This window comes from Chroicocephalus ridibundus, chromosome Z (assembly GCF_963924245.1).
Source record: "Chroicocephalus ridibundus chromosome Z, bChrRid1.1, whole genome shotgun sequence".
Lineage (NCBI taxonomy): Eukaryota > Metazoa > Chordata > Aves > Charadriiformes > Laridae > Chroicocephalus > Chroicocephalus ridibundus.
In genome coordinates, this window is record NC_086316.1 from 13733340 (window position 1) to 13749930 (window position 16591).

The following is a 16591-nucleotide window of genomic DNA, read 5'->3' on the forward strand; positions in this document are numbered from 1 at the left end:
AGTGGGCACAAACGTGGCTCCAGAGCAGGCAAGGCAGTCTGGAGTCAACAAAAACAGTCTCAAGCCCGTGTTTTTTTCCTAAAGTGCAGAGACAACTGGTCGACACTAGCTGCTAGTCATTTCCTTGTGGAAGTTAGTCAGACATCTGTAGGAATTCTGCCTGGAGCTGGCTACTGCCAGGAACAGAAAGTCAGGTGGCAAATAAGGTACGTACTGGCCTCACTGACCCCGTGAAATAACACATGCAGTAACTCCTGCACTGCGTTTTTCACCTCCCAGACCGTTGATTTCTAAACATGCTTCCATTTTAAAGTCTTGACAGGTCTGAGATGTAGATAGCTAAACACCACTAGCCTTTTTCTGTAATAAATGGGCAACCTGAGCCTAGAAAATAACTGCCTTGCCTAAAGTTCAGTAAAACTACAGATCAGCAACATTGGATCTGCACAGTCTGTGTCAGTATGAATAAAGCTAATCCATCTCAACACAGGAAAGAAAATCCATAGAAGTTTCCCAAAGTCTAAGAAGGTTATTCACAAAAATTCACTACAGGCTTTCCTGTTGACTTGGTTGTGGTTTTAAGGCTATACACAGTAGAAAATGCAAATATGGCAGGAAGCTGGTGGGATGAGAAGGTGGCATTTCCAAGGTCCAGCACTCTAGCCATTAAATTACGTTTTCTTATGTGCAAAATTTTGCCTGTCTCTGGACCTGATCAGATTTCTGGGACAAGTTCCAAAGCAGTGATCACAATAAACTACCAAAAAAGTATAAGAAATGTTGGCTAATTTTCTGCAGCAAGTAAAGTTTTCAAAACTTTAGCTGATTTTTAGTAGACTTCACTGTTTGCTAATGTTTTGTGCTATGGCAGATTGTCACATCTAATCTTTCCTTATAAGTTTTAGTAAGAGCAATTATCATTGTTGGTATCCCCTGAAATTACATAAAAAATTTAGAAAAAGAGGGGTTTCATTTGTCCAAGCTACGGCTGGTGTCTATTTATTTGTTTTACTATGGGAACGTTAGAAGCAAGGTGGGCATGCCAAATGCATTTTTTTTGGCTTATATTTTTTCTGACCAAATGTGGTCTTTGAAGGGTTGGACTGGTCACAAAGAAAGCTCTGCAGATGCAGGCTGACAACTCCCTTGTTTCAAAGAGGCTGCAATGAGGAGGAGATAAGATAACAGTCCGTTGAAAGTCAATGTGACCCTGCCTGTGGCAGAATGCTGTGGTGTAGAAAAATCTCCATGGGTGGAAGAGCGTCTTCTGAATCAATCAGGTTTTTTGCACTTGGTATCTATGGACCTAAAACCAAAGAATTTAAAGTAACAAAACTTTGTTTCTTATGTGACAGTAGTTGTTCTAACCAGAAATAACATTCACACCAGCAGTAGGTAGGTTTCTTTGAATCATTTCTGGGTTTGAATGCATTTCTCAAATGTTCTCTGCAAAAGCCTTCGCTGACAAAACAGCTCATCGGTGAAGGCATATAATCTAATCAGACTAGATGGGTGAGAAAGGGGCGCGACAGAAATTCTCAAAGCTGTTAAAGTGCACAGAAAGAGGAAGAAGAGGTCAGTGAAGGACTGTGAGGTTTGGCAAAGCATCTGTAGTTGGAAAACAGGTCTTTTTTCCCCTTTACTGTTGTTGGCTGAATAATTTTTAAAGGCAGAGCGTGTTTTTCAACACCAAAAATTGAGCAAGAGTTGAAATGTGCAGTTTCCCATTGAGGACACAAAAGGCCTGTGAAGGAGCAACACTTCTGAAAATCCAGCCACTGTTTTGCAGCTTTGGGGCAAGAAGCTGCTGAAACACTCACTGAGCATTAATCATCTGGGTAGCCCTGCTGACTTCAGTGGGAACTGCCATCTGCCTGATTACGCACCTATTATCAGGTATGCAGATACAGTGAAGATTTTTGCTGCCTAAAATGGAAAGATAACAGGTTAATCTTCCTGTTTTACTCTACACGTGTGCCTTTCTGAAAGTAACGAGTCCATTCTTCTAAATTCTTTATATTTTAGCATTATGGTTACACATGTAACATTCATACATGCAATGAGAGGGAACAGATTATGCTTTCTGTGTGTATGGGGAGTAATGCTTATACTGTATACAGCACACATACCTAGAATAGAGCACTATTCTATTCTGCATCTAGTCAAATATAATTTATGCAATTTCTCTATACAATAAATGTGTATTTTCATGTATATGATTGAGTTTCCCCCCCACAGACTCTCTAGAGCGGGCAAAGGGACAATAATGGAAATGCTAGCAACACAGCATTATGGCACTTGCCCTGCAACTCAGTTCATTATGTCTCTATAAGGAATTGGCACACTCGAGATGTGAAATCATGAAATACAAGTCACAATCTAAAAATACATTGGAACTGGGCCCACCAGGGAGTGTGGGTTCCTTTCCATTGCAACAATGCTCTGAAGAAAAAGTCTTGTGGTTAAGCTAAACAACATACAAAGAAAATAAAATGGGAATACAAAAGTTTCATATATTGTTTAAACAATTATTAATGCCTCACTAAATTTGGTTTAAAAAAAACACTGCAACTAAACCACTTAGGATCATTTGTAACTAGCAATTCATTTTTGGGAAAGCTGTTGAATTTTCTTTTCCTAAATAGATCAAGATTTTCACCATGCATCTGTTATTCATAAATAACTTCTAACTCAGGAGCTGGCAGTAAGTTGGGACTGCTTTCAGTTTTTGTTTGCCTGCTCCTAACGAGATCTTATTTCATTATTGTATATTAGAAAACTCTGTTTCTCTAAGATGTAAGTCCAGATACCAGCACCTAGATAACATGGCAAATGCTCGTAGATTCCTACACACGTGCGTAGTACCCTGCAAGAAAAGTCCCACTGAAATCAATTGGGTAGCACTTACAAAGGAATGAAAACACGTGGCAGAGGCTCAGAGCATAAACACTAGAACTGCACAGGGGATGGAAATTCCATTCTGCAAAGAATTGTGAGTTTTCAATCGTTGTCTTATTTCCAATCAGCAATAAAACTTTAAAATGTCAGAATTCTCAAGGAAATAAAATTCTGGGAGAGATGCTGGCTTGGTTTGATAGAAAGGTCTTCATTCTACTCAGATTTTCTTTCTTTAATTTTACATCACATAGCACAAACATTTTGATTTTTAATTAAAATGCCATCCTGAAATGAAAGTATTAAAAAGATCTTTCTTCAAATATTGCAAGAATACTACAAGACACAGGGCGGACTTACCCAAGAAGAACTTGCACAGCGGGAACTACAAGGCTAAGCACCCTCAAAAAACAGAAGGAGAAACGGGGCTCAATGCCTTGCCCCCTTGGGTACTCTAAAAGGGAAAGTAAAAACTCAGATAAAGAGGTGAACAGCTTGGAAGTTAACTTTGCCTAATTTTAGAAGATTTTCTGTAATTTTTTTGCCATAAAATACATCAGTGACAGTATGGCATAAAAACTCAGAGATAAATATGGTCAGAAAACCTGATTTTGTCCTCAAAGAAACTTCACTCCTTTCCCTTGGAATTTTCCAACTAAATGAAAGAAAGTGTCTTTAACTTCTAAGTTGTTTCAAAGTAATGTTGCAATTTAAAGTGCTGTTTCACTGGTTTCAAAAAGTACTATTTCTTAAGATTTTTCTGTCCCTTCCCTAATTACATTCTGATCTTTTTTCCACTAGTAATGATAAGGAAAAATTTAGTGAAAATCTGTCTATCTACTACCTTCTTCTTTTTCTAAAATCAAGAACTATAAACAAAGGTATAAAAGTACTTTTCTATTTAAGCAGGAAAATGAATTTCAATTTCCTAACTGGAAAACTGAGAAATACGACCGATCTAGACAGTTCCTCTCCTGGAATTTTTATTTTAATTAGGCCACATTTTCAGATAACAACATTTTGGTAAAAGTACCACTGTCTGTGAATGTGTTTTTTTCTTTTGCTCTTAGTGCAAGCCAACGCTCTTGCTATTTACAGGGAGCGTGGTGAACTAACACAAGCACAGACCTACTCTGTCTTACTGCATCTCCCCCAGACCCTGCATGACTGTGGTCTCCTGAACTATCTTGACCATTCTGCATCATAAATCTTAAACAGAGGAGAACTGAGTCACTCAGGGTATTTGTTTGCCAAGGGACAGCTTGCTCCTTAATACACATTTTCCAGTACTTTATCCAATCTGCTTTAAAAATGTCTCAAGGGATGAAGAAACTTGGGAAAGTGTTTTACAGGCAGTTGGAGCTCCTAATTAGGGGGTGTTTCCAGTTACTCAGCCAAAATCAATTTGTTTGTTTGTTTGTTTGTTTCATTCCCCAGGTTCTAGTAGCAGTCTGTTTCGGGTATAGGTGAGTCCTCTGTCTTTGCCAAAACATGGAGTTGATATTGCAGGTGATAAGGAGTCAGTGTGCGCTCTGAAGAAGTTTAAATGTCAAAACCTGAGTCAGGGTCATACTGTGAACCATTCTTGGCTTTCGGCCCACAGACCAGATAGAGATAATACCTGCTGCTATTTATCTGTCCTGTTCTGTTTTCAGCCTCGTTCCACCCGGTGGCATTAACTGTTACAGCAAATAAGGGAGAGCATGTGAATATTTCCTTCATCAGAATGGCAGCAAAAGAAGAAGATGCAGTGATCTACAAAAATGGTAATTAACCTTTCTCTCTTGTCTTTTCCTCCTGTTATAGTCTTAGCCAAGTGCCACGTAACTCTTTAAAGTCATTGCTGGCGATGCTCGTGCTGTGCAACTGGAGCAGACATAATTTATCAAGCATTTAATGTTCCCTAAAGGAGCCATTTGCCATATCCAATATATTGAGCTGACCTGTTTCTCTTCCACCAGAATGCCAAATTCTCTGCTTATTCCTTTGCTTTGTTTCTCATTTTCCTTTTGGATTTCCTTCTATATCCCCTCATGTACTTGCCTGGCTGATTTTAGCATCTTTTTGGTTTTTTACTGTGCCACTGTGAAGGCCTAGTTACTGCATCTTTCTTTGCATTTCTACTGCTTTTCAAGCGCGTACCTCTCTTCAAGCCATTCTTCAAATGGCTTTTAGATTTTATGATGCTCTTCAGGCTAAGAAATTAAGCACTAGTAAGCTGCTATTAGAAAGGCAAAACTGTCAACAAGATCTAATCCTTACTTCATTCAACTACAAAAATTAGGCAGATATTGTAAAACTTATGACAGCAACTTTTCTATCTAACATGGCACCTAAATCACATGTCACTCACTGTTCAGCTGTGTGCTGCTACTGCTTGACACTTGGAAATATGTGCAGTTCGCTATCTGCCTCCTGTATAAATGTAGAAAAATATTGGTCACTAAAACTCACAGTGCCTTCATACTTAATCAGAATGTTAGACCCCAACAAATTATCGTCGTTGAAAGCACATGTAATGTACTGGTCCATCTTTGTCTACTGATAGCCTAGCTTACAGTGAGCTACCAGGAAACAGGGAGTAAATCGGGCAGGATGAGGTAAGGAAGTGCCAGCACACTGCAAAAGAACGCAGGCAGTGGGTCAACCCCAGTTATTGAATACCTGGAGCGCTTCTCTACAGGCTGGGAGAGAAAAATAACCAAAAGGCATCTTTTAAAAAGGCGATATGCAAAGCAGAGTTTCTGGAAGACCTGTTCCGTTGCTCTTCAGAGATTCAGCGATGGCAGTGCAAAGTGGAGAAAGTTTGCCATCATTTGTCCTTTCATGGTCCCCAGGGAAATGTTGTGATCTTGTGTCAAGCATTTTCTCATACAAGAACCAGCTGGTATGTCAGAGCAGGAGTCCTTACATCATGGTGCTGCCTTAGCTGGGATTCCAACTGGAAATTTGGCAAAAAGCCTCAAATTCACCATGTCTCTGGACAGTAGGTCAAGTTCTCCGCCTGAGATTGCAGCTGAAATAGCATCCCTCAGGATTCCTGATACAGCAGCTGGCAAAGAAGAGAAAATACTCATCCTGTTATATTTAACTCTTGTGATCTTTCACTTCAGTCATTAATATACCACCTTCCCCTTGCAGACCCTCACTAGGGCTGTCTAGAGAATGAAACTGTTCTGCTAAATAAGATTGCTGTAAGACATTGGAATAACATGTGCCATCTTCAAAAACAAGCCACAAAACCTGAACCTTGCTAACAGACTGTGAGCATAAGGCTTTCTTAATACTTTGCTGACAAGTTTGTTTTGCGGCTTGTAACTCAAAAGATATGCAAAAAAAGCACCCTAGTTTCAGAACTATTCCCTTTCATTCTTTGCTCTTTTTTTGAAGAACTGTTATGTGTTGTCATGGACTAAACTGACCCAAGATCTTTTTGCTGTTTTGATTACGATCCTCAGCAAAGTTTTACATTTCCAGGCTGCCTGAAATTTGACTATAATCGAATTGATAGTATGATAGTATGTATGGTCACAGACAGTAAGGTCCTGCCTGGTGCTGTTTGTCTTCTAAATTTTTTCAGCACAGTGAAAAGTGTTGTTTTGTTATCAGCGTAACTGTAAGGGCATGTAGAAGGTAAGGGCATTTGGTTTGTGGGAGCATCATCTGGTTAATGGTCATTCAGCGAAAAAGACTAAGGGAAGAAACAAAAGAAGCAATAAATAAACTGACGCGCAAGCCCTAAGGAGTGGCAGATGACAGAGAAAACATGAAAGGACAGAGCTCTTCAGCTTCTGAGGGACACTCAGGGAACAACACAAAGCCCTGAGCAGTTTCAGCCAGAGCTTTACAGGTATAAGAAGTGGGGAGCAGGATTACCATGCACCTCAAGGGGAAAGAGCAAACTTACTACGGGAAGATTGAAGGGGACTGTGAGCATATGTGAAATATTTAGAGATAGAGCCAAACACGGGAAAGGGAGGACTCAAAGTAAACGGGAAAGGAACAAGCACGGTAAAAAGGGGTGGGAGGCAGGTAGAAGGTGCCACTGATCTGGCCAAGCTCTGCTTGACAGTTGGTCCAATCTTATTAAGCTCTATTCTTAGTTATTCTTCAACATAAGTGTGCTCTCTACCTGGAACGCATATGTATAATCTGCTAGTGCCCTTCAGGCCAGACAAAAAGGCACAACAATTTGGCTCCTAGTAACTGGAAACACATGCCACGGGTCAAAGGGGCTTGTCTGGGGCCAGCAACTGTAGAGATTGTAAGAGATGTAAGGCCAGTTACGGCAGGGACCCACTGGCATGTGTATGTGTGTGTGCGCATGCGTGCGCACATATGTGACGCTAGCAAACTTTAAGCCAGGCTAACCAGCGAGTAGGATAAGAGGTCTGAGAGCCAGCTATCAGAGAGATTGTAGGTCCAGGCCAGCTAAGACACATTTTTGGGTGTCTGAGCCTATGAGATACACTAGCAAGCCTGACTAGCTGGCAAGTGCGAATAGGATCAGGCCACCTGGGTTGTTCCTGTGTATGTGAGTCTTGTGTGCACATGCAGTACCTGTAACAGCATAGTTCTGCTGTGTGGGTGTGTTTGTGGCTGCCTGTGTCAGTACAGTGTGTGGTGAGGTGGTATGTTTTGGTGGCAAATGGCTGGGCCCGGCATTAGCCAACTGCAGCTGCCTTGCTCTAACAGGCTGGAGTGGAAGGATTCCCAGCAGTCCCGAAGTCCACTGGATGCACCTTCTCTTTGGCAGCAACCAATGTTCAAATGTTGTTACACGGTGATCCAGAGGGATGGGAGAAGACCAAATGCTATTGCCTTACCTAGCAACCCTGTATGACCAACTACAGCAAACCTAGAATAACATAGATAAGCTCCCTTGGTGAAAAAAACAGAAGAGACAGAAACATGTTAAGTCTGGGAAGAAAAGATAAAGCCGTGTTGTGTTCTTCCTCTTTTGGTCTGCTAAGTAAATCTTTGTGCTACTCAGATTAAATAGGACCTGGCTGGCGTTTGCTGCCAGCCACACTAGACTGCTTACAGATGGTCACCCCTCACTTCAGGAAAGGCCAAGAAACACAATGAACACTTCTAACCACTAGACTCCTAGCAACATTCCTGTAAAACAACACTGAACTCAAAGTTGTTTGTCCCTTTCGTCTACTAGATCTCCTCAAGGTCTAGCTTCCTTTTCACTTGTAACTCTCCAATTATCAAAAACGAGTATAGCTAAAGAGCTGTCAGCAAATTCATAACTAATAAATAGATTTGTCTGCTCAGCTCACCCCCGCTGTCCTTCCTCAGTAACCAATGCAAACTTACTTCTGTCTGAGAGGGTGAATAGCTTCTGTCTGTTGTAACCGTGTGCTCCTTCCCCAGGTTCCTTCATCCACTCTGTGCCCAGGCATGAAGTACCAGGGGAGCTGGAAGTCTCCTATCCTCAAGTTCAACCACAGGACGCAGGGGTTTATTCTGCCAGATATATAGGAGGAAACCTCTTTACTTCTGCTTACACAAGGCTTATTGTGAGACGTAAGTTCCATTAATGTGTGCTGATGGTTAGTCGTTTGAAGTTGTAATGAATCTGAAATGAAACTTATACTGTGCCCAAATAAGGGCCAGAATCTCTCTTGGCATGAGCTGCCATCAGATTATGTCAGAAGAAATTTTTTCCCAGGGATCTTCGGTACAAGCTGGTGCTGATTTAAGCAGCTGAGAGTGAAAAAATTCAGATTTGGGTTCAATTCATCCTAGCTATTGCCAGGACAGCTTGCTCTTTTCTCAGCACCTCAGCTTTCCAAACATCAAGGAAACACAAACGAAAAAAGGTGGCACTGAGTCTCCCATAAGTATGAGATGTGGGTCTCAGCACAAAATAGGAATTTTCAAATGTCTCTGTTCTCTGTGGTGGGCTATACCAAAACCCCATTTATCGTAAGATATTTCTCATCTTTAGCATACGTTATTGCAATTTCACAAACTACCCCCCAGCCTTAGTTCGCTCCTAAAGTTCAGCTCCCAGTGGATGAAAGGACCAGTTTACAATGGAGGCAGATATTTTCCATTAAGTATTCTACAGGTCTCGTAGCTCATGCTGATATGTCTATTTTCATCAGATATAAAGAAAATTGTATTCCATTAACTTGGATAGAAATGTAGAACCGATATGTAAAAAAAAATAGCTGTTCAAATATCTTATATTATGGAGAAAATGTTTCTGATGGTAAAGCATATTTCACTTGCTAACATCCACAGGATACTTCCAGAAGTCGCAAATGAATCATATAATGCCCCAAATTTGGATTTTGAAGCTATTGCCATCTTACTAAATAAAATGGTCCGAGATCTGTTCTCTAGTGCCAAGCTGCACAGCAGAAGACTTATCCATAAATTCTGCCCCCTGCCTTGAAATAGGTTTTTGTCTTGCCCATCCCGCCGATTGGGAAAACTCCTGAGGCCTAGTCTGGGAGAGTGGTAGGGAGCACGCTAATGATAAAAAGAACGGATGATTACATGCCACTGCTCAAACACGTCCTGTCTGTCTTTGAATTAGCATTACAGACACTGACTGATGATTTTTAGTGAAGTTTTTTTTTTAAAGTACTCACATGTAAGAATTTCACTGCGGGGGAAGGAGGAGATAGAGCCATGTTGATCCATTGCACTCTTGCTGAAATCTGAAAAAGCTCATCCCACTCTGGATTACTCAGTTTTAGTGAGCCTGCATTAGGACTTTCCAGTTTATTGTCTTCTTAGTCCTGACTTCACACTAGAAGAAGTCATGAAGGTCAGTTTCTGTGATGTAAGAAACTTTGTTATAAATGAAATACTGAAAATTATTGGGTCCACCCAGCACCCACTGATTTCAGAAGCAGCCCAGAGAATCTTGCATCTTGTAGGGATAGATTAAGCATTTGCATGATAAAGAAGTCTTATATACTTGTTTGCTTCTTCTATGAAATTGGTATCAAAACTCTCACTGAAGGCATTAGAACAACTGATTGCTCTTAGTTCATTTATTCCAGAAGCAGATGAATCATCAGATGATTGATCCTTCTTATAAAGACGCAGTGAAGACAGTAAAGGTAGATGTGAACCTGGTCTGAGGAACTTTCAAGAGAAATATTGTTACAGAAAAAAATCATGACTTGCCAAACGCTGGTATAATGCCAGTGATGCCAAGCTTGGTCCTGTTGGCTTACTACCAGTACAGCTGCAGGTGAAGCTTGGACCTTTTGTAGGTCTCAGATCCGTGCTACAAGGACAGAAATCTTAAATATAGCATCTTTGTCAACTTCCAAACTTACTCTTCCAAACTAAAAAAATCTATCTGTAGTTTCAAAAATTGAAGACTTTTTCAGTTCCTTCCTTGAAGACGTTACATAGCATTACTGCATGCTGTGCAGCAGTTCTGCCCCAGAAATAGAGGCACTTCCACAAAGAAAAAAGTGATTCATTACATTAGGTCGGTCGGTGGGGTTTTGGGGGTCCATAAGGATAATATTGTTATGTATTTTACTGTTTGTCTTAATTAAAAAGAATTTTACTACTTGATCAGTTACTGTATAAAAAAACCACAAATATGTCATTATGTTTTTGCATAAAAGGATGCGAAGCTCAGAAATGGGGCCCTTCCTGTAGCTCACACTGCCCTTCCTGCACAAACAACGGCATTTGTCATGAAGATACTGGGGAATGCATCTGTCCTCCAGGTTTTATGGGAAAAACATGTGAGAAAGGTAAGCAAATATTATTTTCACAGATTGCTTATTAATTTGTTCTCAATTGCAGAAGATGGCAGATTATTGAGGGAAGCATCAAATGGAGTATCCTTGTTTTACGCTTTATAGCTATAGCATTAACTGCAGGTGCCGGAGACGGGAGAGTGTTGGGCGAGATGAACCCTGAATTAGTAAGGCTGTTCTTGTAGTTGTGACTTAACTTTGCCCTCTCTTCTTCTAGTAGAGATTATGTTGCCAGGGAAGATGAGTGTTTCCAACTCTTCTTGATCAATACGCACTTGGACAGTGTGCTAGATAATCTCACCTAGGGTCCCCTTCCCCCGAGGGGTCGGACGCAATGATCTTTAGAGGTCCCTTCCAACCTGGGCTGTTCTAAGATTGCCCTGAAATTCAATATGCTCGAAGCTACTGAACGACTGTTAAATGCATGGCAAAACATGATCGTAGGGATACACTGGAACTGGGAAATGAAGCCTTATGTTAGAGATTCCCTGGCTACTTCTGAACAAGCTGCTAACATGCTCAAAGGGTGATTTGTCTCTGTGGGGGCATATCAACAGTATATGTATGTTTGTGTGTATCCGTGTCTGTGACAGTCTGAATTCTGAAATAATTACAGCATTAATCTGATCTCTCCAAGCAACTTTTGGTCCAATGCTAAATATGTATCTTAATATTTTGACTGAATCGCAATGCTGCAAATACTAGAGCTAAACTATTGGAATAGTTGACATCTGAAATAATCAAATGTAGCACTGATCATATCAGAAAAGCAAAGCCATGAGCTTGGAAGTTTCATATGCACTGACCTCTAAGAAGAATATTTGGTTTTCACGGCACTATTTGTCTGTTTTATATTAAAAAGGCTTATAAAGCTGGTTTATTGCTGAAGTACTGTCCTCACATACCCAAAGCAATGGGTGCTTTGCTGATGGATCCTCACATAGGAGAAAGTTATGTTTGTTTCTGCTGCCTGAACTGACCCATTAGTGCAGCTGTGGCTTAAGTTGTTATGGATGTTAAATATATCTTGTATCTGAATGGTAAAAATGCTATTTTTATTTTAATTCATGTTTTCTGTTGTCTAAAGCTGTATCGTTAGAAGCATTAGCTCTTTTGTGGACTTAATGCTGTTGGACTATTCTTTCCCTCTCTCCCTTCGACAGCTTGTGGAGCCAATACATTTGGCAAAACATGTGAGGAGAGCTGTAAAGAAAACTATGGCTGCAGAAACTATATGTTCTGTCTACCAGATCCATATGGTTGTTCTTGCGCCACAGGATGGATGGGACTGGAATGTGATAAAGGTAAAGGATATGAGGAATGGTGAGGAGTCCTCAGTGTGCTGTACATAGAAAATATAGAAGGGAACTAACAGAGGAGAGTAAAAGATGGGATTTTTTACATTCTGTAAAAGAGGGATAATAATATTTACCCCTCTCAGAGGATCATGTCAGATTCTCAGAAGGACACAATAAAGTTGAAAAATATTCAAGTAATCCTGCAAAATTAACCGATATTCTACTGAGACATTAAAAATCCTCCAACACCTACAGTCCTGCTGTATTTCTACAAGTCAAACTGAGCAATTCTGTGCCAAAGATATATCTGTCGCTGAGCAATACTGAGCAGCACTATATCGTGTGTCATGATCTGAAATTGATGACAGACACCAAGACAAGCCTTGTTCGTTTCAATTAAACTTCAATCTCTTTGGGACACAATGCACACCTTCCTTTATGGATATGTGCCATCTTGTTCAATGGTGATGTAACTCTGGTGGAGCCTTTGGGCGCTACCACAGTGCAAGTGAAAAAGCAGTGGAGACTGAAGAAGCTTCTGTGTTGGCATCTAGTCTACAAATGACAGGCACGGATACAAATGTGGTCTACTTTTTTAACGTTAGTGTGTTCTCAGGGTGATTTAGTGCTAATACACGTAGTTTCAAAGTAAAGTTCACTGAGGGAACTAAACCCTACTGGAGAATTTATGCATGACGCTGAAAACTAATGGCAGACATTTGCTAGTACCTTTACACTAACTGGGAACTTATGTACTTGCAGAGTGCAAACCTGGTTTTTATGGGCCGGATTGCAAACTCAAATGTAACTGTCACAACCGAGGGACATGCGACAGGTTTAAGGGCTGCATCTGCTCCCTCGGATGGCATGGTCTGCAATGTGAAAAAGAAGGTAAAGCAAGGTAACACGGTAGTAAATGGCTTTTCCCAGTGTAACTGAAACAGATCTTCATGCTGGCTGGCGTTTACACTCCAGGCTGGAATCCTTGCTCTCTCAATTACGTTCCAGGGCCCAGCCACTTCTGCGAATCTTTATTGCAATGCGGTGTTTTTAAGTCTCTGCCCCATATGCTTCATTTAGCAAGCTGGTACACTATCATTTCATCTGATTTTGCTTTCATTAGAGGTAGATTTGCAAACCTTACTCCATGAGATTTGACACTGACCTTAATGTCAATTACTGACAGAAGCTGCACATCCTACCTGCACGATCACCTTTTGGATAGGCTCATGATAGTTTACCATTACCTACTTCTTATTCATCTGCATACACTCCTATATCATGTGCCATGATCTGAAGTTGACGACAGACACCAAGACAAGCCCAGAGTTTGAAACAGCTCCTGTCTCTCTGGAAGTTAAGCTTGAGAAGCTGAACATACCTTATTCAGAATCTCTTTGGATTCAGGCAAGGTTCACACACAATATTTTATAAGATGCGCTCAGCACCTATTATTTCTGCTTGATAAATAAAGTGAAAACCCCACTGTTAACTTGTAAAAGCTTTTAAGCACAAAAACAAGCAGAGAAAGAAGACCATGATCCAACCACCCAAACTATACTGTTGTGATCTGACTGCTCTTATAAATAGACAATATGGAAACAAATAGATACTGTACATTCGGTACAAAATATGTGCATGATTTTTCCATAGCTAGACTGTCTGCACTTAGAATGTCGGCCAGAGAGAGAAGGGAGGGGAGTGGAGGAAAAGGGAGGGGAGGGAAGAGAAAGAAGGGTGGACTCAGGGCTTGTTCCTGACTTTGGTAAGTGTGGTCCTTGCGTACGCTCACACAAGTGGAGGGAGAACCAGACTCCCATGTTGCCTGTGCTCATTGCACACCTAAACCTGTTTTGGTGCTGCCTTTTTAAAGTTCTCTTTGAAGGCTGACATTAAAATTCTGTCTATCTTCTGTAGGTTCAGCAGATGTTTCACCTCAGATAGAAAACTTACTAGACCCTGTAGAACTCAATTCTGGTGTTGAATTCAAGCCTTTTTGTATAGCAACTGGGATGCCACTTCCTAAATCTGAAGAATTTAAACTATTAAAGCAAGATGGAACTGTCCTAAGGGTAGGCTTCTAATAAATTGCTTCCTATTATTTCTGATGTTTATTCGACTTTATCTGTAGTTAATGCACACTTTTCAAACATAATGTGAAATTTCAATATTTTGAGATACCTCATGAACTGGAGGACATACGAAACTATGTAATTTACCATTGTAGACCATTTTTATTAATATCACTAAACTCTAGATGAGTTCCTAAATCACGAGAAAATGTCATGGGAATATTCCTAAATGCCCACATTTTTCAGGCCCTGTACATCTTTTGTCATTTCAGCCTGCCCTGATAGTTACCAGCAATCGCTCTGAAGCCATGTTTACAATTAATCGAATCCAGCCCCGTGATACAGGAACCTGGGTCTGCAGTGTGCAGACAGTAGCAGGAATGGCAGAAAAAGCATTTCAAGTTACAGTCAAAGGTAAAAACGTGAATCTCTTCAAATGTCTTTGGCTTTCTACCTTAAAGGCAGTTTTATACTCTACCATGGGAGAGCTTTCTGTTCTCTGCACTGTAGGACAATGTCTGAATAAATATCTACAGTCAGAATACAAAGAGAAACCCTTTCTAAGCAACATACTAGTTATGTGTATTGAAAAAAATCAGAGCGATGGTAAGAATTAGAAGAAAATCCAAGGGTTTTTTGAAAGATCTAAACTGCCAGCTCATAATAGTTTTGAAGAATGTCTCCGATTTTCCTACAGATCTAGGAAGACACCAGAGTTTTACTGATACAGGGAATTAAATGTCTGGTTTAATACTTGTGTTCTTGCTTAGTTCCTCCTGTGCCACAGTATGCTCCAAGGCTGACAGATAGCGGACATAATTTTCTCATAATTGATATCAATGCTGAGTTACATCTTGGAGATGGACCTGTTGTGTCAACAAAACTCCTGTACAAGCCAGCAAAACATTATCAGTCCTGGATGTCTGTGGAAGGTAAAAGGACATTCTTTGATTCCCTTAAACACAAACTTCAGCTGTGTGCTGAAACATAGTGTGGTGTCTGCTCTTCACTAGACTCAAAATACTCTACAATGCATGAAAGTTAAATCTTTTATGACTGGATGCATGACTTTTTTTATATCACTATGTATAATGCCAATGTGGATGTGGAACACCAACAGTAGTCAAAAGCGTATATTCAGTTTTCAGTAACCAAAGGGTTCCCTTCTCCTTCCTTAAGATAAACAGTACTCAATGTTTGCCCCAGCTGTTGACAACTCCCATGTAAAGAGCAGGTTTTCAAAAGTAGTGAACAGTATGGAGATGTCATGGAATGCCTACAATCTTCCTTCATGTCTATTGTGCCGTCTGTTGAGACAAATATCTTACCTAAATATTTATCAGGAATGGTATGGGCAAAATTAAGCCTGCTTGTGAGTTAGATGTCTGCTTCCAGCCCTGTTTTAACATTTTATGCAAGGCCTAAAATATTACAGGAAACATTACAGGAACTTCAACAGGCGACAAACAGCCATTGCAACTAATTCAAGGTAGCCCAAGACCTGCACACACAACGCACACTGCGTAAGCAACCAGACTTGTTCTGTCCTGAAGCAAGGGCAGATAGAAACATCCTTTGGGCTGCACTGGAGCTCAACTTTAATTATTTTATGCTTCTAAATAGCTTATTGTAGTGAGTCAGGAACGAAAGAAGAGCCTGAGTGTCTTACCTTCCATGGTTAGTGGCTCAGGAATGTTTTCCAAACATTTTCTTCCCTAACAATCTTCCTCAGCATGGGCTATAGCTTTACTTTCTGCTTTCATTGTCAGTAAAAGGCACAACCAAAAGACTGGACAATCTGGAACCAAAAACACAATATCAGTTTTGTGTGCAGCTGAGTCGGCGAGGGGAAGGTGGGGAAGGCCATCCTGGACCACAGGCTAGCTTCACAACAGCTGCGCTTGGTAAGTCATCACCGTGGCTTTTCGCAAAAGGGCTGTTTCAGCTGTTTTTCTCGGTGGTCTGTTCCCTGATCTCTGACACAGCACTTTCATTTGAGCAAAGAAGGATGGATATGAAAACTATGTAGAGTCTTTAAAAATAATCTCAGGCAAAGAAAAAAAAAAAGAAGAAAAAAAAAATCAGAGGTGAAGAAAACCTGAAAAAGGCAGAACTATTATTCCCCCAGATTTAGAGAAGGAGGGTCTGGGAATAGAAAATTTGCATATTTTATCTGGCTGTGCAGCAGAGTTGGGGATAGAAATGACTATAGGTAACTATCAGGTTTTCAAAAGTTGTGAGCAGTATGGAGACATCCTGGAGCATCTGCAACCTTCCTTTGTGTCTGTGGTACCTTCTGGTGAGACAAGTATCTTACCTAAAGATATCTATCTAAATAGATATAGCTAAATATCTTATCTAAAGATATCTACCTTACCTGTACGACAGTCCTTCCTCCTAATACTAGATCAGTCCTTCCTCTTAGTATTAGATCAGTTTAATTTAAAAGTGCAGATGTCTGAACAGGCAGAGAAGCTTTTAGTCCACTGTGGATACAGCCCAAACTGAACACAGACATACAAAATAAATGAGGATTGCACCAGGAACTATCTAACAAAAGAGCTGGTTTCTCAAGTCT

At 40.5% G+C, this 16591-nt stretch overlaps 1 protein-coding gene across 1 annotated transcript in view; it reads left to right on the top strand.

Moving 5' to 3' along the window:
* The window catches only part of TEK (TEK receptor tyrosine kinase), a 42720-nt gene that overhangs the window by 13754 nt on the left and 12375 nt on the right, over positions 1-16591 (top strand). The window contains exons 3-11 of the mRNA XM_063319782.1: positions 4551-4661; positions 8278-8430; positions 10506-10637; positions 11807-11947; positions 12704-12832; positions 13859-14013; positions 14286-14427; positions 14784-14945; positions 15783-15917. Coding sequence (XP_063175852.1) covers positions 4551-4661; positions 8278-8430; positions 10506-10637; positions 11807-11947; positions 12704-12832; positions 13859-14013; positions 14286-14427; positions 14784-14945; positions 15783-15917 — 1260 coding nt within the window. The remainder of the gene's footprint in view (positions 1-4550; positions 4662-8277; positions 8431-10505; positions 10638-11806; positions 11948-12703; positions 12833-13858; positions 14014-14285; positions 14428-14783; positions 14946-15782; positions 15918-16591) is intronic.